We start from the raw sequence: 26,377 nt of genomic DNA, 5'->3' as shown, positions 1-26,377 counted from the left end.
CTGAACTGAGGATGGGGAGGGTCTGTCTTCATGCAGAGCGGGTGCCCCTCCCCTTTGATGGATACTGGAAGCCTCTTTCTTCAACCCTGCTAATCCTTTGGTCTGCAGACTTGTGTCCTACATCCAGAGTTCCGCGCGTCCCCCACGGACATCCCCAGTCTTTTTCTTCCGCTCTCCAAGAAGAGTGGTTACGGCACAAAAGGGATGGGTGTTTACGTTTCCCATTAAAAGCACAGCTGGCTGAAGAAGGTGGCTTAGGCTTACCCTGGATTGCTCCCAGCTCTCAGATCTGTCAAACTTGGCTTCTGCAATTCCTTTGTGTGAGACGGAGATACCAGACGGTAGCTACTAAATAACTTTTAAATGTGAAGGTGGTTTTCCCGAGTCTCTGTGACTGTTGTAAATGGTCTAGCTCACAGGCCTTCCGCTCCTCCCCAGTACCGTGCAAGCCACACCAGACGAGCACAGGACCCTTCCCACCTTACCTCCAGCTACTTCCAAGGGCCCGTTCTTTTTCCGAAGTTCCAGAACAGCTTCTACGAAGTCCTTGCCACCCTTCTTCTCCAGCGTGTTTCCTAGGCAAGGGCAGGGCAGGGTCAGAGGGCCACCACATCTGTGGCACACAGACACTAGACAGGTCACCCCATTACATACTTTAAGTGGTTTGAGCAGCTACACTTTCACAAGGCTGCAAAACAGGACCTGCACCTGGGCTGCTCAGGGAGTAAAGGCTTGGCAAGGATTGGCCCTGGGCCAGTGGCCACTAGGGCACTACAGTTGTGGCTTCTTTTGCTGCCCCTCTCTCAGGGTGACTGAGGTGGGGACATGAAGGAAGGAAACATCTGTTCTTGGCAAACGTGCCTGAACTGCACGATCCCATTGGCATGAGAAACCAGGCAGCACTGGCTTCCAATGCGTCTGCTGAGGGGCTTATCTTGGTGGAGGCGAGCCCCAAATGAGGTCTGTGGAACAGTAGCACACGCTCCTCCTATCAAGCAGCCAGAACTCTTGGAAGGAGGCCAAGGAGAAAGTGTTCCCATTTGGCCACCTTTGGGCCAGCACTCCATGCTTAGTTCCTATTTTGCAGCCTTGGTGTCATATGTGAATTAAATAAATAGAGAAAGGAAGGAAAGAAAGAAAGAAGGAAGAATGGTCAAGACTATTTCCTTAATTACATTAATGATTTGGGATTGCTTTAGGGAAAGGGAAAACATCGGAAGCAGAGCTTAAAGAGCAACTGGTACTGCACAGTGCCTGGGAAAGGGCAGTTGGCTGCTCAGGACCCAGCTTTAAGAAGGTCTTTCTGAAACCAGGATACTTGCCATGAAAGCCAAGATGACCAGTGCCTGTGAGAACTCAGGGTTCCACGGCTCGTGGGAATCACCAGCAGCAATCTCCGCTGTGGCGACAGCAGCTTGTCAGGCTCGTCCTGAACAGAGTCCTAGTCTTCCTTAAGCTCTGGTTCCTCAGTTTTGTGATTTTTAAAGTGCTTTTCCTTGAAGAGGATGAACTAGGCCCCTTAAGATTCACCATTTATCTTTAGGCTAAGTGTACCTGGGTTGGTCAAGTATTGGAAAGTACCAACTCAGATTGGAATGAACAGTCTCTACAGAACCGGTCCTGTGTACATGCGTGTTCCTCGTACCTGAACTGACTAACCCCAGGAAGTGTCTGCAAGGGAAAGGCAATAAACAACCCAAACTCCGTCACGGGTAAGACAGAGCAGGGACTGAGCCATCACTGCCATTGTACAAGTCCAAGGTCCAGGGATGGGTGGCGAGCAGTGCATGGCCCGTGAAGAGTCCTCGGCTAAGACAGGACCGGGCGTGGGAGGCTTGTGTGGGACCCTGGGTCTGTCCTCAGCAGGTCAGACTGCTCGAAAGCCTTTACCTCCCTGAAAGCACCCTGGTTTTCCCCAAGCCTTCTACCTGCCGCTGCTTCCTGTTCATAGCAAACCAGCACCAGAGTGGCAGCCGAATGTGCCTTGTGTCTCAGGGGACCACTCTGGGCCCCGTGTCCCCACTCTACCCAGAGGCGAGACCCCGACAGAGGTTCAGCTGAAAAATCCATGCAGCCGATGAAAAGGTGTGTGGGGTCTGAACTGGTCAGTTCATTAGTCTAGTCCTCCTCTTTTAACCTGTGTCAAATGTAAAGAGGGACAGGATTCTGCCGGCTACTATCTAAGGCTCACATTCTCTGTGACATCTACTCTTAGGTGAGGACTGGACTGAACAATATGAAAAAATAAAGTCAGCACCTCTCTTAAGGTCACTGACTCCCTTTTAAGATATAAGACCTCTCCTAGGGAAATAGGCTGCTTTATAATTAAAGGTGTTTTATCTTAGGAAGAGTGCTTACTTTTTTCTTTTTTACTTATAATTAAATACTGCTTTAATTAGAAGTGAAATTGCAAGCTAAAAATACACTTAATGCATTTCTCAAACTTAAAAAACGGAACCCTAGGTCACAGGCAATCAACCCATTCAGGACTTGACTCCTACACACACATATGTATGCACATGTTCATGTAGACACACGTGTACTTTTTAACAAGAAACAGGCCCATTTTCAACCATATTGTCAACAACACTCTTAATGTAAGGTTCTTGCTTTTTAGGTTCAACTTCAGGGTTAATCATAAAGCAGTCGGCTGATTCGCCCCAAGCATAAACATGTGTTACTCCCATGAGTACAAGGACATTATTTCATGCTTAGAAGGCAGGCATAAGTATCAGTGTTCAAAACAGCCTAAGCAAAAATTTAGGCTTGGACAAATGTCAGGCTCAGCCTGTGGTCTATTTCACTGTTAGAAAGAACTTTCGATGGGTAGAAGTTAATCACTGGCTAAGCATTCCTGCACTCGAATCCCTTCTTCCAGCAGTCTCAGGACTCAGGAACTCACACCAAAAATGCAAAAGTGCAGCCATTTCTTCCCAGCTCCCTCTTTTCCCTTCTCACATCAAAGTGGGAGCTGGAACCAATTGAGGCCATGCATGAATCTGGATTGTTGTTGTTTTGGGATTGTACAAGGTATCTGAGGCCAGTACTAGTTTGGGCTGGATCTCTAGGCAGAGAGCACAGAGGCAGGCTTTGGAAGACTGGGTTCCCACCTAGGCTTTCCTCCTGCTGGTTCTTCTAGCTGTGACAGTGGTGGTACTTGGTCACACTTTCTGACCCACACTGTTTATGAGCCACAGACGATAGCAATCTGTGTGTGTGTGTGTGTGTGTGTGTGTGTTGGGTAGAGAGCCAGCAGTCCCCTGGCCTGAGTGAGATGCTCTTTCTGGGGTCTTCATAGATCCCACTGCATCAAACACCCTGGATTACAGGATGAGCAGGCCTTAGCATTCCCAGCTAACAAGACCAGGCCTGTGCTGTTCATTTATTTACTTTTCTCCAAATAAGTATTTCCTTCCCATCAAGTTTCTGCTGAGTCGAGAAAGGAAACATCTTTCTTTACGCTGCCTTCCTAGGAGGGGGCCTTAGCTGCTCTGCAGCCTGGTTTCATTTTGGCATGGCACACTTGCCAACTGCTCACGTGTCTGAAATCCAAAGTGTCCAGGTGAGTCATCAGCCCCAACCGCAATGCCTGAAGCAAGCGTAAGAGCAGGCTCTGCTGGTGACACTGAGTCAAGCTGGGCAGCGCAGTCCTCACCTGTCTGTACTTAGCGCCCTGGACTTAAGTCTTCCTCCAGGACTCAGCTCATCCTTCAAGAATACAGGACCAGCACATCCGTGTCAAATCACAGATGCACATAACTACACAATCCTCATTTCCAAGCAGAGACAAGGAGGCATGGACGCTTACACAGCTTGGCCAGGTCATACAGTGGGTAGGGTTCACGGTCCTCCTGGGGGGGGGGGGAACATCTCCTCATGCCATGCCCTCAGGGCAGTGACGGGTCTGACTCCCTCATCCTCCCTCCTCAGCCACACCCATGGACTCATGGGTGGCAGCTGCCAGGAGACAGCCAAGTGCTCCCTTCGTCTGGTGCGGTGTTTCTCATCTCAGGCGCTGTTCCAGGACAGCGTATTAAACATGCCTCCAATCTGACTGAACACACTTGGGAAGGGTGACCCCTTTGTGTGTCTGAGCGGTGAGGCCGTTCACGGGAATGAGCATGCCTCTGACATCTGAAAGCTGGGTGGGCACAGAGAGTTTGCACATCTGTTCTGGTGAGGGCACGGGAGTGGCCCTACCTGCCTGAGACCGAAACCTCCGGGAACCCAGTCTCCAGCAAAGCTACACCTCGTGAGGTGGAGGAAGAAATGTTGCCGCCGAGCCAGTTTCCAAACCAGAAGTGCCCACGGGGCAGCTGCAAGAGGCACTGGCTGACGGCCAGCTGCTGTGCTCTCCAGTTCACAACTCGGGGACGAAGGTCCCAGGAAGGTCGGGACGGCTGGAAGTGTGAAATGAATGCAGCCTGCGTAGCTGTCAAAGGATCAAGCTGTCTGCGCGGCCGACTGACCATGCACACACACACTCGGCAGCACCCAGCTCGGCATTACCTACTTCACCACCGATGTAGAAGTCAGTGTTTGTCGGGTGAACGACAGCATCACTGTCGATCGAGGCAATGTCAGCCTGAACAACTTGCAACTATAACAGGTAAACAAATGTAGATCAACTGTGTTGGACCGAGACCCACGCACAGGCACATTTACTAATGCCCCAATGGCAGGGCAGGCCTACCTGGTCGATTCCAACATATGAGCCCAAGGGGCAATCAGTCCACGCAGTGTGCGCACGTGTGGATGGGAGTGAGGACAGGAGGAGGAATATCAAATGTGACATGTTTAAATTAAACATTTGAATGACAAGTCAAAAAAAAAAAAAATAGAAACACACATATGAGATCATTTCCAAAGATTAAAAGAAACAAAACAACGGAGGCCCCACTTCACCCTGCAGAAGCCTGTACAATGCTGGCACCCCACTGACAAGGCTACAGAACACGGCATCTGCTTTGGAAAAATGTGGATTGTCAGGCCAACCACAACAATGAGTTTCTCCATTGGTCTGTAGCAGTCAACTTGGAGGCTTTGATTTCTTCCTCTGGCATTTACCATTTTTGCCTCCCTTCAAATACTAGCTCAAGAAAACATCCCGGATACATGCACAGGGCTGCCTGTTCTTTTTCCCCGAATGGGTGGAAGTGTTTTCCCAGGCTTTTCTCTTTTCCCAGTGAATCCTTTCAACATACTTAGGACAGAACCGCTACCATTTATAGCTTCTGCGCCCTTTTATTTTACAGGTGGCATCTGGCTAAAGCAGGTGGCAAACAAATCCCAACTAGGGCATTTCTGAGCTCCGTCTGTGTTCAGCAGTCTGTGTGGGTGGAGTGCGCTCCCTGATGTGAAACCCATCGGGTTAGCACAGAAGCAGCTGCGGCTGGGAGCAGAAGGCACAGAGAAGATGCTGTGGTCAGTGGTGGACGGCACTGACCCTGGAGGCATCTGAGAAGCCTGTGTGCCGGGCAAGGCAGTCCCCAGAAGCGGACTCATCATGCCTTGAGCTGACCGTCCCTCTCATGGATGAAACCACAGAGGCGGGTCATCTGAGGGAACCTTTCGGCTTGTGCTGAATGCCTGCTTTCCTTGCATGGGGACAAACTCAGAACAAGTCTGCCCTTCCGATTAATCTCCCCCAGCCACAGTACATGCAGGTGGCATTCAGCCACACAAGGCACGGGGAGCAAAGGCTGAGGACGAGAGCTGGGAGATTTGCTTCTGAATAAAGGACGGCTCCGTGGTATAAAATCTAGCTTGCTTTCCTTCATACACTTTCTTATTCTAACCAAAGCTTAAATGGAGAAACTATTGTTTCGTAGTTACCTGAGGTTTTTCAGCTTTAAAAAAAATTAAAATAAAAAGAACACCAACAACCAAAAAAAAAAAAAAAAAAAAAAAAAAAAACCAAAAAACACATTTTAAAATCCCTCCCAGGGAACCAGCAGCCAGTCTGATCATTATGGAAGAGAATTTAGATGGTAATGTATTTGCAATCCAGGAGAAATAGCCAATCGCAATTGACAAGACATAAGTGGCCATCTCCATTTGGAGCAGCCTAGAGTGCGTCAGTATTTAAGGTCTACAACCAAATGCCAATCAAGGATTGGGGATTTGCCCTGACCATGCTTAAGTCTAGGCAAATGAAAAGCCTAAATTCTGGGTTCCATAAATTTTCATCTGACAGCTGGTGGTGCCAAACCCCATCCCCAATTACCTAGGTCATCTTTAAGGTCAATGTCAGCATTGGTAGGATTGATTATGGCCTCCACCTCAAAGCCGGCTAAATTACTGATTTCACTGTGAATAAGGTTCAGCTGAAAAGAAAAGCAGGAGGTGGGAAATAACAGGAGAGCCGGCAAGTTGCAGAGAAGTGAACCCCGGGTGGGTGGGGCTGTGATGCTCAGGGGAGCTGCTGGCAACAGGGTGCTCCTCGGGGATGCAAGCTAGGAGGGGCATTCAGGGCCTGCAGGGGTTGCTAAGGGAGAAAGGGAAGCCTAGGTCACACTGGCCTGGGGAAAGGTGGGTAGTTTTCCTGTAAAGGAACTTGTGCCATGGTCACCAGGGCTCAGGGCGCTCAGTGCAGGGGAGGAGGGGTCCTCGTCCTCGGGCTCTAAGGCAGTGAGTAGAGAAACCCTACCTGGCTGTGTGGACACCTACGGGGTGCCACTGTCTTGCAAGTGTTTTCAGGTCTTTAAGGCTATGTCCACTGCCGCTGCAGATGCTGGCTGTCCCTCCCTCCTCCCATCTTGCTCAGGAATAGCAAAGAGCAAGAACGGTCTGTCGCTTGGGAACATTTAATTTTGTGCCCCCATTAGTCACACGACGTTGGGAGTTCTGGGCACACCCGAGAAGAAGCCCAGTAGTTCTCCAGAAAGACAATGTTTTTTCAAAAATAATTTCACCTCACTGTTCAGATTGCACTAAGGCCGATGGCTGGCTGGGAAATACCTTGCATTGTGTCTGCCCCATCAACTGGGTCTTTCTGAAGGGCCACTGACCTTTCTCCCACTGTTGCTCTGTTGCCATGGCAACCCTTGATCACTAACTAAGAGCAGCAGGTGCTGGATTCTCCTGTCCTGGCCCTGGTCCCTCCTGGTGTGGCCAGGCTGGCATGTTCAGTGACATCAATTGTAGAGTAAGCAGCCCATAGACCCAGCAGACCTAGGCTTGGGGCTTGTCTGAGCCTGCAGCGGGCAGCAGGCCTAAATCTCTGTCCTGATGCTTTTCACTATGGAGTGGGTAGATGGAATACAAGCCAGGGTGGCTCCTGGCTGCTGAGCCCCAAGGTGCTGAACTATGGGGACCAGACTTGTCTTAAAGAAGAGCTATATACAAGAGAAATACTTCCCTAATGCTCTGACCCTTAAAAGCCGCTAGATCCCCGAAGTCTAAAAGTCCTTTGGGAGAAAGCAGTGGGGGAAATGAATGTGACTGTTTGGCTAAAGACTGGTTCAAAGCAGAAGGCAGACCTGGTTTCCACACTTGGGCATCCTCTTCCCTGCGGTGACTTGGGACTAGTGCCATCTCTGAAGCACAGCAGAAAGCTATCAGGGTTCCTCATCAAGTTGCCCATCAGGGGCTCTGGGTTCTGGGGACAGTAGCAGTGGTTTGAACCCAACAGGCCCTGGCTGCTCCTTCTTGCTGGGAGGAAGGTAGGGTGGGCACAGACTCCAGAGAAATAAATACTATTTATAAAAACAAACTAAGCCAATCCTTCATGCCCCCACCAACCAAACAAACAAATCACACTGTGAAAAGGAAGAGGCTGTGAGAGAGGGAAAGGAGAAAATGGGGGAGGAGAATCCTTTGCTCAGTGTGGTATGAGTGAGTGCGCGTTTAAGTATCTACAGGCTGATGCGTTGAAAAGTCATGCAGGTTCAACGTCCACAGAACATTTTCCTAACTGTATGGGTAGATCTGGGGTTGTAGTCGGTGGAGAAGCGTCTGTTTTCATGGGCTCTGATCCACTAGGCAGGAAGCATCACCCCTGGACAATCAGTGGCCGGCCTGTGACTGCTCTGGGGGGGGGGGCGGCTCTGCCCAGGGGAATGGGCTCTCGGGGAAACTGCAGCCCCTGCCTTTGCTGAAGGTTAGGACAAAGCTGCAAACGGGACTGGTTCCTGGGGAATTCCTAGTGCTCTCTGTCCCCATCACAGGTGGAGAGCGGTCTTGGAAGGACCAGTGCACCTGAGGAGGCCTTTGGCTTAATGCTGGTTGATTCCCAGCTTGGGGGGGGGGGAGGGACTGCCACATCCAAGCATGAGGCTAATGCTGGGATTGTCCATCTGTGCCTGTGTGTCAGACCACGGCACTGGGCTATAAGACTCTGCTGCTGTTATAGAGCATGCACACATACGGGAAGATTAAAAATCCTCTGGTCTACAGAGTATGTGCTGCAGACTGCCAGGGAGCAAAGAAGAATGGGTAATTAACTTGGCTTGGGAAGGCTGAACCAATGTCAAAGGTCATTAGCGAGAGGACCATCAACAGACAAGAGAACACCCATGAGCACAGTGCATATGGGCGATGTGGCTGTAAGTCCCGAAAGGGCCACTAAGTCTAGTTATCCACACCCAAACCACAATGTCCTGGGCCAAAACAGAAGTCAGGCAGGGAGGCCCTCCTCTCAGCCCAAGAGCATGGGACCATACAGCATATGGCAGAGGAGAAGGACTTGTATTACAAACCAGATTGCCAGGAAATTGTGAAAATTCCCAATAGGCTGGTTTTCCGGGAAGGAGAAAGATCATTGGTGATTTTAGCGTTCATGCAGTGAAGATTTAAAAACTTCAGTTTTACATCACGGCGTGAGGCTGGCGGCTGCTGCACAGACAGGCCACTGGGACTGTCAATGAGAGCAGGGGTTGGAAGGAAGGGACTTAGCCACTGGTGGGGGAAGGGACCTTGTGGTTTTCTAGGGTAACTGCCTTGCTCTTAACCTGGACCACCTTCTGTACCCAGGCCTCTCCAAGGGTAGTTATGTCCCATTTAGCAACGAACATCAAACACCGTCAGATGCAACTCCTGGGGTGAAATGAACATATCCTCTCCCTTAAAGTAAGACCAAAGGAAGCGCCAAACTCAGGAACTGGGCCCTCGAAGCCAGTCCGGAATTCAGCTTTAACACATGCCAAGGTGACTACTACAGATCTTCTGTCCTAACTCACATCTAAGTGCAACTCTTTTCCTGCCCTCACAGTCCGCTTTCCTGCTAAAAGGAATGGGGAGGGGGTGTCTTCACTAGAACCATCTTTCCCAGGGAGCCAGAGCAGGCCACGCCTGTGTTCACATCTGTGATGCCCGTGTGTCACCCGTGTTCCTAGCCTTACCCTTCACCAGAGCCGTGGTCTCTAGAGTGGGCTTCTGGCCAAGCAGTGCCCCAGAAGGCATGGACATCCAAAAAGTAGCAGAGGCCAGGGTGGGGCCGTGATGCATGGCCGTGATGCATGACCCATCACCATCCCCTGTTCTACTTCAGAGGCCTGGCAGCGACCTGAATGGAGGGTGGGGTTGAGGGCTCTCTGGCCAACTTCCCACCCCCAGTAGGAGTGGCATGGGTCAAAAGGAATTCCTGGCACCTGACACCCAGGCTGCTACCATGGGCCAGATCATTTCGGAGGTCAGGGACTCAGTTATAACCTCCCAAACCCGATTTCCCAACTGCTTCACATGCGGCTTTCACCACAGACAGACACCCCGCCAACAGACATGGATGCGTGTCCTGCAAGCGGCTTTGTGTTGCTGCTGTTATTTTAAGTAGACCATGAGGTTTTTAAAGCCAAGTCTCAGTGGAACCACAAGGCAAAAACATTTGTGGATTCGGGGGTCACAGCATTTAAAAAAAGAGAAAAAAAATTCAATGATGTGTGTTTGAGCATGGAAGTCACAGAGAAATGAGGGGGATCACTCCACTCCTGAGACTTCCGTCTGTGAAATGCATCATTAACAACAACAGTTAGAGGCCAGGCCCCTAAGCGCTGGCTGGACCGGCTCCTCCTGTAAGTAGCTTAGCAACCAGGCTCACGGGGCTGGTGTCACCTTTCTCCACCTGCCTGCTGCCTCATTCAAGGGCTGCTTTCACTGTCACTGTCACAGATGGGAAATGAGGTGCCCAGAGCAGGTGTCACAACCATGCTTCTTCTAAAGTACACTTCCAGAAAACCCAAACGCAGACCAATGTCCGAGCCAGGCTTCCGGTGTGCTTTGTGTGACGCTCCTGTCCCGCAGCACTACACGCTAAACTTGATGTGACAGTCAAAGCCGGGAACCCTGCTTCAGGGAAATGCCTTGGATCGCACTTACTCTCTCGGGCTGCAGGAGTAGAGGGTTATCGAAAGGACAGAAGCACCCTAATTTCTGACCTGGCTACCCAGGGGGACCTGAGGTGATGCAGGTTACTCAGCTCCCGCTGGCAGTCATTCTGGGGACCTGTTCTGGGGAGCATGGGTGCCAGCCAGCACACTCTACTGCACATACATTCAGCAAGAAGGGCAGAACGTCCAGAAAAATGGGCCGGCATTTGGTGCCTCTTAGGGCTGACCGTTCTGCTCTGGATTCTAACTCAGTGCGTCTTCATAAAGTCCAGACCTCAGACAGACACCCTAGCTTAGTATTCTAGCCTGATGCCGCCTTTGTTCTACTCCTCAGGCCATCTGCAGATTACTGGAGCACCAATACTTTTCTATGGCTTTCTGGACCCCTGCCAGCCCTGGGAGGGACAGAGGGTATTAAAGAGATTTGCAGTGTTTGCCCTGAGGTACCCATTCTGCAGTCAGACCAGGAGGATCCCAAGGGAGGAGAGCTGCGGACAGCTGCCATGCCTGGCTCTGCAGACACAAGCAAGGTATTTTCAGCAGGGCTCCAGGCAACAGCCCAGATGTGCACAAGGTTCCATCTCTTTCTCACGTGGGACTTAACATAGCTCAGTTCTTTCATATTGTTTGCAACTGTGTCTTTTCCTGTGAGGCAGGTGTGAGTTCTAGCCGAGGGTGGCAGCAGAAGGGGAAGAATTGGGGGAGGCCAGAGCGGGAATGACTAAGAGATGGGTGAAGAGGGTGGGTGTCCCCAGAGACTAAGCAGGGCTAACGGCTCACTAGGCCTCCCAGCCCTGGCTAATCATTTCCTTAGGGAAGGAGAACAGCAGGGGATTGGTTGTGTGGAGACCTGTTAAAAGCACCGGTTAAAGGTGTGGACCCCAGTGTTGGCCTCCGGTGCGGAGTAGAAGTTAAGCTTTCAAAGCCTCAGACCTTAAGATGACAACTAGAGCTGCTGCTTCAGAAAAATGCGCACAAAATACAGAAAATGGTTATAGAACGTAAACAGGGATGGTTAGGTTCCGGAACAGTCACCACAGGAATTGCATCATGGGAGCCTGAGTGCAATTAGTGACAGATGATAGAATGGCTGGGGACAGCTGGCAATGAGTGAGCAAGAAAAACGGTATCATTGTGATGCAAAATAAAACTGACAGTGAGGATCTAAAAATGATGCAGCTTCCAGACCAATTTACACCCTGCAAACTGGTCAGCGAGGGCAGATTTAGGCCTTAAAGGTTTTGGTTTTATTTTTGTTTGTTTTTTTTTTTTAATTGAGAATATTCCCACCCCTCTTTTAATCAACTCTCATTCTCGGGTCTTAAAAGCCTTTGCATCATTTTTATTTTCAATAAAAGTGAACAACTTTTACAAAACCATGGCATCCTGGCAAAGCTGCATCACTGTGACGGCTGAAAATATATTGCCCATGGTTAAAGCGGACAGTTGTCTCGAGAGGTCGCCTGGCGGGTCAGTGAGGCCCCGGCATACCTGTTAGTTTGTCTAAGAACACCCAGCTCCCTGGATCAGACCAGTGCCCACCGGAACTGCTAGATAAGATCTTCCCTGGCACAACCCATGCTGCCTGATAACTAGCTTGTTTCACAGAGTCACCCACTTCCCTGGGCTGAGCCAAGGGTCCCGGCCCCCCAACCCCCTCCCCGTGGGAGCGTCCTGCCTTCTTACACTACTGTCTCCCCTCCCTGGAACCTGCCAGAATCCCCTGACCCAGTGTGGCGATTCTGGCAGCATTCACCCCTCCCCGGGGCTACTTCCAAAGCCACCCCCTCATTGGTCTGCCCACCCTCTGAGCTGAGTGGCCCCCAGCAATGTCAGCCTGTGCCTGCTCTCCCAGGGCCCTGGAGCAGACTGAGCAGTGTCCGCCTACCTTCTGGCCGAGGAAGAGGCTCTTAGTGGAGAGGACGGTGAAGCCATCTGCAGGTGTGCCCTCCGTTGTACTGTCTGCGCTGGCTGCCTTGCTGACTTCTCCCTGCTTCTTCTTGTACAAATCAAAGAGTTAGAACATGGACCACCAGGCAGGGACCACACAACTCTGTCTTTCCTAACAAGGAGACAGCCCAGGCCTCACCCACTACCAATTCAGAGGACACAGGAAACAAAACCACTGGCATGACCCACAGTGGAGGCTGTGACTTAGTGAGCTCAGGGAAAGACCGAGTCCTAGCCATGCACCTGTTCACTATTCAAACCCATAAGCACTGCTAGTACAGCTTCCCTTGCAGTGGAAAAATGTCTAATTTTGCCGATTGCTTTAGCAGAATTTTGCCGATTGCTTTAGCAGTGAGGACTACTTTGGCAACGATATAGCTGACCTTCCATAAACTAAACCCACAGAAACCAGACAAGCAGTTTATCAAGAAAAAGGGCGGGCTGAGGTATATTCAGATTCTCAGCGCTCATTTTGCAAATACTTCCAACTTATCTGCCCTGACTCACGGAAGAGAGCCAGGTAACCAAGAGCTACCCAGAAAGCCACAACCTTTGGGAACACACTTTGTGAGGAGGAGGAAAGCAAAGGTCACGAAGCCATTCACGTGTGCGCTGTTTCAGTTCCCTGCTTTCAACAAAACTAAAAAAAAATCTGACTTAACAGCTGGAGACCACTGAGACACATACTGGCAGCATCTGGTTAATAACAATGCACCAATGTCAGCTGCTACTCAGTGGTGAGTGTGGCATGCTAACAACGGAAATCTGGTGAGGGGTGGGTGCTTAAGTACTCTGCACTGTCTCTGTAACTCATTTGTAAGTCTAAGTCCACTAACTGATGGGAGACCACTAATCTGACCATTTGTAACAAGAGAAAAAAGGACTGAACGTTGTGACTGTAACAAACCTCTCAGTCTCATCGTTCTGGGGAGCATGATTATCAAGGTACTTACAGCTCCCGCTACAGAACAGGATGCTGACATCTTAGGACCCTTGAATCAACTAGGGAGAAAAATCATTCAATCTACTACAAGATTTTTTTCCAATAAAATTTAATTTCCCCCCCTAAAATCTGGAAAGCACTTGTTGGTTTGATTAAATGTATATTATTAAGTATGTTAACTTGGAAAATGTACATCATTTAGTGTAACATCACAAGAACTATTTCAAATGAATTGAAATATCCAGTATTCTGCTACAAAAGTTACTAAAACACTAGGCATAAAGATATAGTGAAATGGCTCAGCAGGTAAAGGCATGAACCACATTAAACTCGGTCAACTAAGCTTGATCCCTCGGACCTGTGTGAAGGTGTGAAGAGAGATCTGAATCCAAGAGGCTGTCTTCTGACTTCCATCCTCCAATGGTGGCACACACACACACACACACACAGAGCACAGGCAAGCTCACACATGAACACGCACGCGCACACACACACACACACACACACACACGAGCACACACACGAGCACACACACAGCATAGGCACGCTCACACACAAGCACACGAGCGCACACACGAGCACATGCACACATGCACATACATACACTAGCATATTAGAATTAAATTCTGTTGGGTACATGAAAGGAAGGTAAGTGAAAGCATGCAAATTTTCCAGTGTTCGTAAACTGTTTTGTTGTGAATTTGTACTGGGTAGCTGATTTTACTGAATGCATATAAGTAGTTGACAAAACTTGATGATAGAAATATTTAAAAAAAAAATTTCTTAGGAAGAGTCTGTCGGACTTTGAATATCTATGCCACAAAGGTTTTTGAAAATTCTCTTACGAGATGTGGAAGCAAAAGCTTGAATACCACTATTCTAGTCAGCACAGCATCACTCTTAGTAAAGGGATTGCTCAGGCGGTGGTCAGGAATGGGATGCAGGAATGGGATGCAGGAGTCTCCCCGGGGTTAAGCAGATAGGGAGCACACTGCCTTTTAAGCAGTAAGAAGGCCTCGTGGACGGGCGTCAGGTGTCCACTATCAGAGCGTGTTTCTGTGGAGTGGCATCCTACTTCCCACATGCCATAAAAGCCAGCAGCCACCAGTGTAGCCAGACACTTAAGTTGTGATGGTGCTGGTGGCTTTCGGCAGTGATTTGTTAAGACTGTGGTGCCCCACTTACCCTGCAGGGGATGGCTTGCAGTCAGTCCTCTACCATCAGAACAGTAGGACTCCTGCCAAGAAGCGGGCCCATGACCACAGGATGCACAGGTGATACTACGTGAACTTGTAAATTCTGCATTGAATCCTGGCTGCACTAGCTGTGTGACCGGGGCAAACTGAACACTGTTGCCTTCCCTTAAGACTCTGCGTTTGGAAATAGAACTGAGGCTAGAGAGCCCCAACTGAATGAGAGCGGTTAGTTGAGTGCGGCACAGAGAACCGTCCACAGCCTCAAGGAACTTAAGGTCAATCTTGCTGTCCTGCACACAAGAAACCAGTGGAGCTTATTGCCTGCAATTACAGAAGGAAAATGCCTCTTCTTTCAAAAAAGTGGTGATACAAGGTATTAGACCGAAGCTTGGGAAAAAAGATCAAGGCAATGCCATGCTACTCAAATGACTAAGGTTTTCAGAATCTTACATTTTCATATAAATGCAAAAATGTTGCATATGGGCATTCACGGGGCTGTTTTGAAAAAATATAGCAGGGTCAGAGTCAGTCTGGGATCACATTTAAGACTCTGTTGAGCTCAGTATTGAATAAGAGTAGACCCATCAGCCAAGTTGACCTATGCCTCATCTTCTCTCCAGTCAAAGGTCAGTGAACTGTCGGTGCTGTGGGATGTCTTTCTGTGCACTGTGAATATGTGTTGCTCTCATTGGTTGATAAATAAAGCTGCTTTGGCCTATGGCAAGGCAGGATGGAGCCAGGTGGGAAATCCAAGCAGAGATACAGAAGGGTAGAGTCTGAGAGATGCTAGCAGCTAACCAAGGAGTAACATGCCAGAGCACCACCAGTAAGCCACAGGCCACAGGTTCATTTAAATGTAAGAGCTAGCTAGTAATAAGCCTGAGCAATTGGCCAAACATTTATAATTAATATTAAGTCTCTGGTTATTAGAAATGGCTGAGGGTCTGGGTGAGAGAGAAAAGCCTCTGGTTATGTGTCAGGGTTGCAAATCATTAAAACCAACTCCTTTGACATCCTTTAATACAGCAGTCCTCAACCTTCCTAATGCTGTGACCCTTTAACGCAGTTCCTGACATTGTGGTGATCAGAACCATAAAACGATTTCATTGCTACTTCATAACTAACTTTGCTACTGTTATAAATTTAAGGTAAATCTGATATGTGACCCCCAAAGGTGTCTCAACCCAGGTGTTGAGAACCACTGCCATAACAGACCATTAATCACTTAATTTGCACTTTACTCCTCAGAAAAGAGGCACTCACCAAAGTCAGCCTGGCCTTTTGCACACACTCATCACCCTGAGGGGGCCGGGTCTTCACATGGGGGAGGGCAGTTCTGAGAATGTAACAGGATGAGAGAGCTGCCCCGGGCAGGGCAGCTGCAGTGCGGCCATGACACAGTGCTCTGCGTGAATTCTCTTTGGAGTCTTCCAAGTTCCCTGTGTTGCAGCTTCACTTCATGGATGGGGAATCTGGGCACTTACATAAGGGACTCGCCAAGAACGCACGAACGGTGCAATTAGAATGCAGCCAGGTCCCAGACCCTAGGCCTTGCACTTCTGACACTGCGCTACATTGCCAAAACAGTGGTTTCGTGACTTTACATTTTAAACATCTAAGGTAGAAGGGTTTCATATGCATACATGTTTTTTATATACATGATTTTCTGAAAAGCAGGTTAATAATTCATTATAGACTGTGATGGGAGCAAGATCTTTTTTTTTTTCTGCCACCAAACTTACACATATACCTGCACAAAAATATATTATGCAATATCCCCAGAGTCACTAGCTTGTAGGGCTGGAACAGACCCTGTCATTTTATGGGCTAGGGCAGACCAAGGCAGTGAGGGGAGCACTTGCCTGAGGCCACCCAAGTAGGAAGAGGCTTGGGCACAGCCAGAGCTCTGGACTCGAGTTGTGGGGTTTTCTGTTTGACTGTTCCCACGGTTGCTAACTCAGCTGTCACACTGGAGATTTTCAAAACCTTCAAATTATATAGAATTGGGGGAGGAAATTATGATTTGGACTTCAGGTGTTGACACTTGAAAAATACCAACTACCTTTCAGTGCAAGTGTTTCATCGTGTCCCTGGGGTGGGGTGCTCTGCCAGGCCTCCCCGGAAGGCGATTTTCAGAATTGCCATAGCAACATGGAGACGCCAGGTCCTCTACTATTGCTGGGAGCTGACACAATTTACATTAAACAAATGTTTTGAAAATTAGCTGTTCACGGTTCCAATTTCAGCTTCCCCCAGGGTTTAATGTTAGCCAAATACTGGTACAGTAAGCAGACAATGTGTTTTATTGTGTGGAAGAAAAACAGACCACCATCACAGGCTCCCTGCTTTTGTAATCAAGGGAAAAGTTGAGTGCTTGAGTGATTATTGACATATGGTTATTAGAAACATAGCTACTAGGGGCTGGAGCAACACACATATGAATACACTCATACACATGCCACACACATACAAATACACTCATACACATACCAGATACACACATACCATACACACCACACACACATGCAAACATATGCATCCACAAATTGACACACACACAACACACCATATACACACAGGTACACTCACACACTCATACACACAGGTACACTCACACACTCATACACACAGATACGCTCACACACACACTCTGTGGGGTCAGGGGGAGCAGGGCTCTGCCAGCGTTGCTGTAGGTCCTGGCATGTCAACATGTGTTCAGGGTGCACAACAGCTTGAGTTCAGGAAACCTGAGGGCAAGGGCCAAGCTGGATGCACAGCTCCACCCTGCTGGTGGCGGCCCTGAATCCCAGGGCCTTGCTGTTAGCAGTCAGGCCCCTGGGGTCCATTTTCAAGGAAGAACAGGCTTGGCTTCTCCTATTTCCAACATTCCGAAGGGCTGCCCTGGCACTTCCTCTGCCCCGCCCTCCCTCCCAAGGGTAGATAGAAGGAGGGGGAGGGAACCTGCCAGCCTGCTCACTTTATAGAGACTCTAATGAGGAACAGTCTGAAGTGCCTGCCCTGCCTGCACCGCCTCCTCCAGGGCCCCTGGGCCAGGCGGCAAGCACTGGGAGTACTGGCTGCTCCTCAAGGTCAGGGTTCTCTTCCCAAGAGTGCACACCAATTCTGGGCCTTGGAAAGAAGGTGTCTGTTCAGATTTTGATCTCACAGTGAGCTGTTTGCACTCACAAGTGTGTGTGAGGAGACACAGCACCTTCTCTGCAGCTAACACGGGCGCCAGAACAGTTCGAGTGAACTTTACCATCAAAATAACTCCAGGCCATGCTAATTAGAGTCTTCCTCCCCACAGATCATCTAGGACACTACTTTCCAGTGAGGCTAGGTCTGTGAGCAACTGCCTGGAGACTGCATTGCTTTCCTTTCTTGACGGAAGCCAAGTGTTCTGAATGACAACTGTCTGGCTTGGTCCTGCTAGAAGAGGCCCAGAGGAGGACATGTTGCCACGGCAACACAATGACACTGCACAACTCAGCCTCAAAGCATGTGGGCAGATGACCCCTCTGAGGACTGCATGGTGGCTAATCCCTGGCACAAGGAAACCTTCCCATAGGCCCTCACACCTGTGTGGAGGACCCAGTACAGAACGTGTGGGGCCGGGCTGCCACCCATCTCCAACTGCTCCCTGAACACTCACCACCCATCCCCAAATCCCAAGGGGTTGAGTCCTCCAACTGTGGCCAGGTCCCGTGAGACACTCTTGACTAGCCAGTGAACTGGGCTCGCGCATGCTCCTGCCTCCGGTTCCCCATCAGGGAAACAGAGGGCTGGGAGTATTCACACCAACCCACACGTCCCTGCCAGATCCCATACCTTAGACTTCCGGGCACCCTTCTTGCTCCCTGTTTTCTTAGCCACTGGCTTCTTCTGGGATGGAGACTTGGCCTTTTTGGCCGGCGGAGGAGTGATGATGGCCTCCAACTTCCCCTTGGATCCTCGCTTCTTCGCTAGCAGCTCAGGGTGGATATTCGGCAACACGCCCCCACTGGCTATGGTGACACCTTTGAGCAGCTTGCAGGAAAACCAAAGGCACAGGTGGTGAGCCAGGCCACCCTGCTCCAGAACTGCCCTCCCTGATTTAAGAGGCCAACCCTGCTCATGCACATCACCCTCGGAGCTGCCACCTCTGTGGCAGCTACACGGCTGGGCACAGGACTCAGACTACACGGGGACCGAGTCCTCGCTTGGTTGCAATCTACACTACCATTTGTCCCAGAGCGGCTAAGTTCCCTTGTCATCTCCACAGCCTACTCCCAATGAAGCCCCAACAGACAGGAAGCTGCTTGAGGTCTTAGCAGCCACCACAGCCTCTCCTGAGTAGTCCGAGTGTATGCTAGCTTGCATGGGGGCAGGCTGGAGAGCCCCATACCTGGTTTAGCTCCTCGTCATTGGCCACAGCTAACAGGATGTGCCGGGGAGTGACCCGCCCCTTCTTATTGTCTCTTGCTGCATTACCGGCCAGCTCCAGGATCTCGGCTGTGGGGCAGAGAAGAGCATGTGTCATTTCAGGCATTAAAGAACTCACACGGCCCTGTGCCCCTATTCATGGTGCAGGAATGGGCACAGGAAGTGGCTACTTCAGGAAGCAGCTACAGGGTGGAAAGGGACAGGGATGCTTTGCAGGCAGTACTTCTGTGAGAAACCAGGCAGGTTTAATAGGGAAGATGGGCAGGATTAAAGGTTCCGCATTTTGTTTTGAAAATGGAGAGGCTGGGGAGGAATGGAGACCGGTGGAAGGAAGGCCCTAAGTAAGTACATGGTGGGACTAAGATAGAAACCCAGCTCTGGCTCCCATTTCCCAGACAGATGCCTGTGAGGGGGGTTTGGAGTGGGTGTGGCCAATGGCACGCAGGTAGCAGTGTGGCCAGAGGGACACACTACCTGCACTTCTGGTAACCTGTCACCCATTTGTGGAATTCAGGGAGAGGGAGCTTGATATAGACAAGAAAGATCTCTGATGCTCGAGTCAAGGAAGGACACCTGCACATCTGGATTTGAAGTCGGGAAGCTGTGACCAGGCTCAAAGTCAAGGCCACAGTAACATAAAACAAAAGGGTGGGGATACTACAGGCTGAAAAGAGCGAGAGACAGAAACAGCTACAATGTGTCACTCTGATGGATCCTCCAAAGTCAAGTCCTCTGGAGACACATGGAGGGCTCCGAACATGGTGTCACGCCCCAAGAATTATCTTTCCTAAACTGGACAGCAGCATGGTTAATCTGAAGGGAACATTCTTGTTAAGAAGTTTATGCTGTGGCTGGAGACAGTGCTGTAGTTAAGAGCATTGGCTACTCTTCCAGAGGACCTGGGTTCAGTTCCCAGCACCCACATGGCAGCTCACAACCAACTGTAACTCCAGTTCCTGGGATCTGAAGGCATCTTTGGCCTCTGCTTACACTGTGTGCACACATGCAGGCAAACACAAAGTGAAAATAAGTAAAATACACACGGAAATCCATGCTGAAGTATTTGGGAATGGAGCATCTAGATGTCTTGAGAGCCCAGTGAACTGTTAAATCTGCGTATGGTCAGAGTCCCTCTTTCCAAGAAACCCCATCCTTTGTAACATGTACGGACCTGAACTTTACAGACCTCAAGTGACATGTCTACATGAAATAAGCCAGGCACAGAAGCGTAAATACTGGGAGAGCTTACTAAGACACCAAATCAGAAGAAGTTTAATTTAGAAGTTGAGGCTGAGGTGTAGTGAAGGCGGAATGACAAGTCAAATGGTACAAAGATTCAGTTACATTCTAGGGAAACTTTTAATGATGTGCCCGGAATCGTGACAACAGTTGACAATGCTATGTATCCCTAACATGTCTTTTAAATGATCTCCAAACCTACACACAGGAATATGAAGGACACGTGTGTTAACCACATCAGTCTACTTCCCCACTAAGCAGCGCTACACCTTCAGCATGCAGACTGTTGCTTACTGATTAAGAGTGACACGATCACATTCTTCAGCATTTGGTAAACAAAAATCATGACGGGGATAAAACAGGGCTGTGAGGCTGAGTCTAACCTTATCAAGTCTGTTTTCCTGCCCATCCAGGCAGTCTCGTGGGGAAAAAATACATGTCTTCCGCCATTACCAATGGCACTGGGGAGTGCTCACTGGCACGAGATGCCTTGCAATCCCTGCTCAGCAGTACAGTTCCCTTGGTAACCTGGGCAGTCTCATGAGTGACTCCTCACTGTCTGTGGGATGTGCAGACTTTTCCTGAATGTATCATCTGTTTCCCACGCCATCATTCTACCTGTCAGGCCCTTCTGCTGGCACTAAACAAGGTCTGATGTTCCAGTTATGCTGTACGTTATGGATTACCCTGACAAAGCCAGTGCCTGGACACACCCTGGAATGGGTGGAGATAAACTGGTAACTGTGAAAACCAAGCCTGAAACACAACACTCAGGGTTGTCTATTGTGCTTGCTTCGAGACACTGACTTTGGTCTCAGACTTTGTAGGGAGCTAGGCTAGCCTCAAACCTGTGACTCTCCTGCCTCAGTCTCCTGAGAGCTAGATTGCTGCATGCACCACCATACTTGAGAGGGTTTGTATATTTTTTGAGGTTAACAACTAAGCCCCACGCAAAACTCTGCTACGCATGTATAAAGATGAGTGTGCTTGGCTGCTCACGAACACTTTGATAGTGGCAGTGGGACAGGGGAAGGGGAAATCAGTGACACTTGGAATGGCTGGTCACCTTCCCTGAATCCAGGGAATCATTGAGACAGACAGCCCTGTGTTTCAGAGGAACGCAAAGGCACTGGGGTTCCTGCCTTAGCAGCAGGAAGGGACAGCATACAAGGCTGCACCGGCCCGAGCCCCACAGAGTACTGGACCTGGGCTTCACACACAAGAGAGCCACAGTGTGAGGAGGGAGACTGGCCAGTACGGCAGGCACTAGCTGGAGAAATGCCCACACCTTTCCCGCCTTAGCCCACAGGGCTGTTCTCCTACAACTTCAGCACAGCAGCTTCTCAGTACCCAGGGAACCGCTGCCCGAAAGGTCCCTGTAACTGTCAGACCAGGAGGGTACGTGTAGTGTCTCAGGGTGCAGGGGTCACAGATGCTAACGGCCCGCCTCAGGCTCCTGTCCCTGCAAGGCCACCAACCTACCCACAGCTCAAAAGTTAGCCGGGTAGGTAGGTGCCTGAGGCCCCAAAGAGCAGACTCTGGCAGTAAAAGGCAGAGAGAGGGACTCACGGGAGCAGTCCCAGGACTGACACTCAGCACTTAGGAAGGCTTAAGAGGCATTATGGACAGGTGTGGCCCATTTTCAAAAGCTTCTAGCCTCTAGCGCACTCCCCTTCTCCAGCCTTTCCCCCTTCTCTGGGGCTACTGGGAAGGAGGGGCCACCAGTGTCTAGAGCCAGAGCATGCAGACAGCGGCTGGTAGGTTATGGTCTGCTGACCCTAATGTGCTAAGGGTGCCTTACCCGCTCCTTATTACAAACAGCGAACATGCAGGCCCCTTTAGTGGTGGACTGTTCTAAACCCGAAAGCCCACCCCGTGACAAGCAAATCACGTGGGAGCAGTTTCTGGAGACGAAGCCTGCTTCCTGTTCTTGCAGGAGTGCCAGCAGAAGGCCTTCCTGGGCAGAGGTGGGGGGGGTGAAGGAGAGTTGTGGTCTCTCTGGGTTTCTGAATTTTTGTGTGTGTTGTTTCTAAAACTGTCCTTGGTTCTCCGTGCAGGGAAATGTTAGAGACGAAAATGAAACCGAGTGGTGTGGGCCGCTGACTTGGGTGGAAAGGTGCATGTGAGAAATGGAAAAAAGCAACTGAGGGCCTGGGAAGCAAGCCCCAGAGGTCAAGGGGCGCGCTGAGCCCTGCAGACCTGAGGACATGCAGCTTTCGTTAGCTTGATCCGTGGGTCTCATCTGTGGCTCCAGCTTCTATGGCCTTAAGTTTTCCTTTGGAAAACTTCAAGGATGCCTCGCATGTTGCCCGTTCCACTTGGATTCAGGGAGACAAGGAGACACGTGGGAAGAGCAGACCAGGGAGTTGCTTCCTTGCCTTCTGTATCAAGGAGGTGAAGTCTAAGGCTTCCATTCTGCAAAACCCAGCAGCATGCACAAGAATGTCCAGCCCCAGGTCCCTACCACCAAAGAGCGGGCCCTGAACTCCGCAGGGAGGAAGCAGGGGCTGTGCCCATCACAGCAGTGACGGGGTTCAGAGAGACTCCAGCTCACTGAGCAAGTACTCCAGCTTGTTTACTCTCGTGTTTTTCCAGACGGATAGTAACCATAGCGACACTATCATCAGGGGACATACAAGGCAGAGTACCTCAAAGACACACCTTTTACAAGAAGCGTGTTCCACACCCTAGTCTGCCTCTACACTGCAGTGAGCAGAGGGGCTGGGCATTTTACAACAGTTAAGATGAAGGACACATCCCGAGTAAGCCCTAAGAAAGCCCCTTGCTGAGTAGCAGTCCTACCCTCTCTAGGCCAAGCTCTAGAAACTGTGATAAAAGTAAAAGCTTTCCTGGCCAGGAGAGGCTGCCTGCTGCACGGAGAAAGAGATACAAACCGCCGGCCATGCAATAAGCTAAGGGTGCTTTCTGCTTGCTCTTCAGGGTGCACTGGCCTTTGTATAAGGGGCAGAGGACGGCCGCTGAGTGACTGTGGCAAGGCATACAGGCCGCAGGGAGCAGGGCCTGAGGTCTGCTCTTCAGAATGTGGCCCTCTCCTTGGTAAGCGGCATGGAGGGCAAAACCATGGAGGTCCTGAGCTGTAGGGTACTACCCGCGGCTGCATCTCCACTGTTTCCAGGGCCCAGTCCCTAGACCCTTCCTCGGAGGGCTATTTAGGAGCTACACCCTGGAGGCTACAACCAAAATAAGTAAGTAAATAAATAAATAAATAAATAAATGGAACCTGTGAGAAGTTATGGAAGGCTGGGATAAGAGCATTAGGAGGGAAGAAACAGAAGCCCTCGCCAGACCCTTCACCCCTGGAATGTTCTTCCTGGCCAGAGACAGGCTAACTTTTATGGCTGATGACACTGGCCTGGTTTGGGGTCCAGAGCACGTGAGGTCAGGACCAGAGGGGATTCCCAGGCAGAAAGGCTGCGTGAGGCATACTGCTGGGTGCTTTGGTAGCTGTTCTTTTAATATCATTTTAATCTCTGACTGGAAAGACAGCCAAGCAGCCCGCTCTTGGCCAGGTCTAGCATTAGACAACTAGTGAGCACTGGCTCCTGAGTTGTGGTGGCCAGGACTGGTGATGTGGTCTTGTCTTCTCAGCCCAAAGCTCCCAAGCCTCATTGAATATGATGGTTTTAGGACATCACCGTAAGATTCCCACGGCCTTGGACAAGGCCACGATTTGGCAGCCGTTACATCTCTGGGACAGCTGGCTGAGCAAGAATACTTCTGACAGCCTTACTTCTCAGTTTTACCCCAAGCCCAAAGGTTTAGACTCTACCCCTCCCCCTCACCACAGCACACCATCTCTAACTGACCCAAGTCTGCTGTATGGAAGCATTCCTTCTCCCTCCCTTCAGGGAGATGAAGTCATGGCTTGCAGAATTAGACTAACAGCTAACAGGTGATGTGGTGAGGCTGAGCCAAACTCCAAACACAAACCTTGCAATAGGAAAGAATCTGGGGGCTTTTACAGAGCTGTTTGAAGCATCTCATCTAACAAAAGAAAGATTGGAAGTAACAATCAGAAATCAAAGAGAGCAAATATTCATGTAATCCCAAGGAGAATACCAATATCTGCTACGGAGCCAACAACACGACAAGGAATCTGTTTATTGTATTTCTCTTGCGTCCTCATCCCTCTACTGACTTCACCAAGTTCAGAATTGGGACACCGTTCCAGGAGGCTTTAACCCCATCAACCCCAATTGGAGGGTGACGGCTGAGAGCTTCCTGTGTCCTGACCGCGCCATGGCCCTCTCCAATTCCCTCAGTGACCTGGATTGTCTGCTGCCATGTCTCCCACAGAATCCACAGCCGACCCCACCTTTCCGGGTGGGAGGGGCAGAGACCACGGCTGGCAGAGTTGTTCCCTTACTGAGGTTTGGTCATAGCAAAGTTCTCTGTCGTTGGCCTGTCTCGGAGCCCACCCTCATTCGGCCCCGGGATCTCAGAGGAACTGAGTTAACCCACAAGTAAAAGCTATGCAGGCACTGTAGACGTCTTTCTATGTTGAATACAGAGAATGAACCTCTCCACTGCTCCCACAAGGCCCACTCAAACTCACCCCTGCTGTCAGCTCTGTGAACTGGTCCAGTCCCACAAAGACTACCAACAAGACCAACTGTAGCCTAACTTGGGAGTCTCTGAAGCACATTCCATTGGACACTCACTTTTCACGTGTCAGAGTCACATGCATGCTTTGAAGAGACACTTGGATTCTTGGCATGTAGCACCTCACCTTCCAAGCGTAGTCCTTCTGCAGCTCGAGTTCCAGGAGCCCCTCGTTCACTATCGCCTCACTGTAACCTACCCATCAGACCCAGTGCTTGAGCAGCTCCAATGCCAGGGACCCCTCCTTCACCTCTGCAGATGCAAACGCCGGCTTATACCACCTCCAGCTGGCCTGCAGCCGAGGGCAGCAGCCATGACTGGTGACTGCACCGTGGGTGGCTCTGGGTCTGTAGGATGCAGAGATTTAAATCTCAGCTCCTGCAGTTTGCTGTCAGCTATGGCAAAGACATCACCCAGCCTCAGTTTCCCATTTTATGAAACAGGATTAGGGTTACCTCCGAGGTTTGTAAGGGCTGAGTTACTACTAAAACTCTTAGTAGACTGAGTACACGTGAGCATGCGAGCTACTATGTACTAAGGCCACAATACCCGCATGAGACGTGGGGGTGGGGGCGGAGGGAAGAGATGGTGGGGAGGGGAGGGGAGGGGGGGAGAGAGAGCAGCAGCACAGCCCTGATTACAAGGGCAAGCAACTAGACTTCCCTCCCTGGCTTCTCCCGTGTAAATAACTGGGTGGATGGACGCGTATGAAAATCAACACCAGGGCAGAAGCAGCAGAAACCCTGGTGTCCCTCCCCAGCAGTTTACCCTTTGCCGTTACACTTAACAGTTTACATGTGTTTGAAAAATGCACTTGAACTCTATTAACCTCTGTCCTGCCAGACCTGCCTTGACAGAACGCAGTACCCCAGGCAGCCGCACAGGCGGGCTCTGCCTTGGGATGGGGTCTGGGACTTTCCTCTGACCCCAGCAGGGGGCACCACGCTAGGGCAGGGCTAGAGCCAGCTGCTGGAGGCTACAGGAATCTTGGAGGGGGGAGGGCAAGGGAGGTGGCCTAAGCAAACCCATTCTACCCCAGCCCTGGCTTGTGCTGGGCAGGGGCCCCTGCAACACCGATCACTTACTTTCAAGGTCTCTAAATTAATTTACAAGGAAATGGTTAATGTGCATGTTTGTTTTAATATGGAAAACCACAGGCATTTGTTCTTAATTCAGCCTGGGAAGGGGTGAACAATCAGATGCCTGCTGAAATGAGATGACTTAGAGCACACGGTAAAGAGGAAGTTCATTTAGAAAGCTCTTTCTTGGTACCATTTCCCAGATGGACTTCTAAAGGGAAAGCCAGGGGCAGAGCAGCACACTGCCTTGCTGTGGGGGGCGTTGGCTTTGTTCCGTACACGCTCACACAGGCAGCGTGGCCATGGGGGACCAGAATCAGACAAGTCAGGGAGACACGGAATGAAGTGGAAACGAGAGTGAATGAATTCAATGCGGAGCTGCTCCGTGCTGCCCCACAGACTTGCTGCTACAAGTCACGGGCACCTCAGGGCACAGCCTCCTCACAGCCTCCTCACAGCAAGGCTGCCAGCACCGAGCTTCAGGTTGCTCTCCAGGGCTGAGCAGTTACAGAGGAGCAGCAGAGTGAGCACAAAAGGAAGAACCCAAGAAGGGCTGCAGCCCCTGGGGCCACCCTCACCAGGACCGCATTTGTCCTGTCA

General features: G+C 50.3%; 1 protein-coding gene across 4 annotated transcripts in view; it reads right to left on the bottom strand.

The window, feature by feature from the left end:
- LOC127229175 (core histone macro-H2A.1) overlaps window positions 1–26,377 on the bottom strand; it is a 60,053-nt gene that overhangs the window by 9,755 nt on the left and 23,921 nt on the right. The window contains exons 3-7 of one of the 4 annotated variants that reach the window (XM_051194193.1): window positions 18,799–18,905; window positions 18,243–18,440; window positions 12,214–12,324; window positions 4,510–4,600; window positions 486–575 (exon numbers count right to left, since the gene is read on the bottom strand). In XM_051194193.1, the coding sequence (XP_051050150.1) occupies window positions 486–575; window positions 4,510–4,600; window positions 12,214–12,324; window positions 18,243–18,440; window positions 18,799–18,905 (597 nt within the window). Of the gene's footprint in view, window positions 1–485; window positions 576–4,509; window positions 4,601–6,226; window positions 6,327–12,213; window positions 12,325–18,242; window positions 18,441–18,798; window positions 18,906–26,377 lie in introns of all 4 variants that reach the window. The other 3 variants (XM_051194194.1, XM_051194190.1, XM_051194191.1) reach the window with 3 other exon arrangements.

This window comes from Phodopus roborovskii, unplaced genomic scaffold (genome assembly GCF_943737965.1).
Source record: "Phodopus roborovskii unplaced genomic scaffold, PHOROB, whole genome shotgun sequence".
Classification (NCBI taxonomy): domain Eukaryota; kingdom Metazoa; phylum Chordata; class Mammalia; order Rodentia; family Cricetidae; genus Phodopus; species Phodopus roborovskii.
Note: the sequence above shows the minus strand (reverse complement) of the source record. Positions and strands in the feature narration are given on the sequence as shown.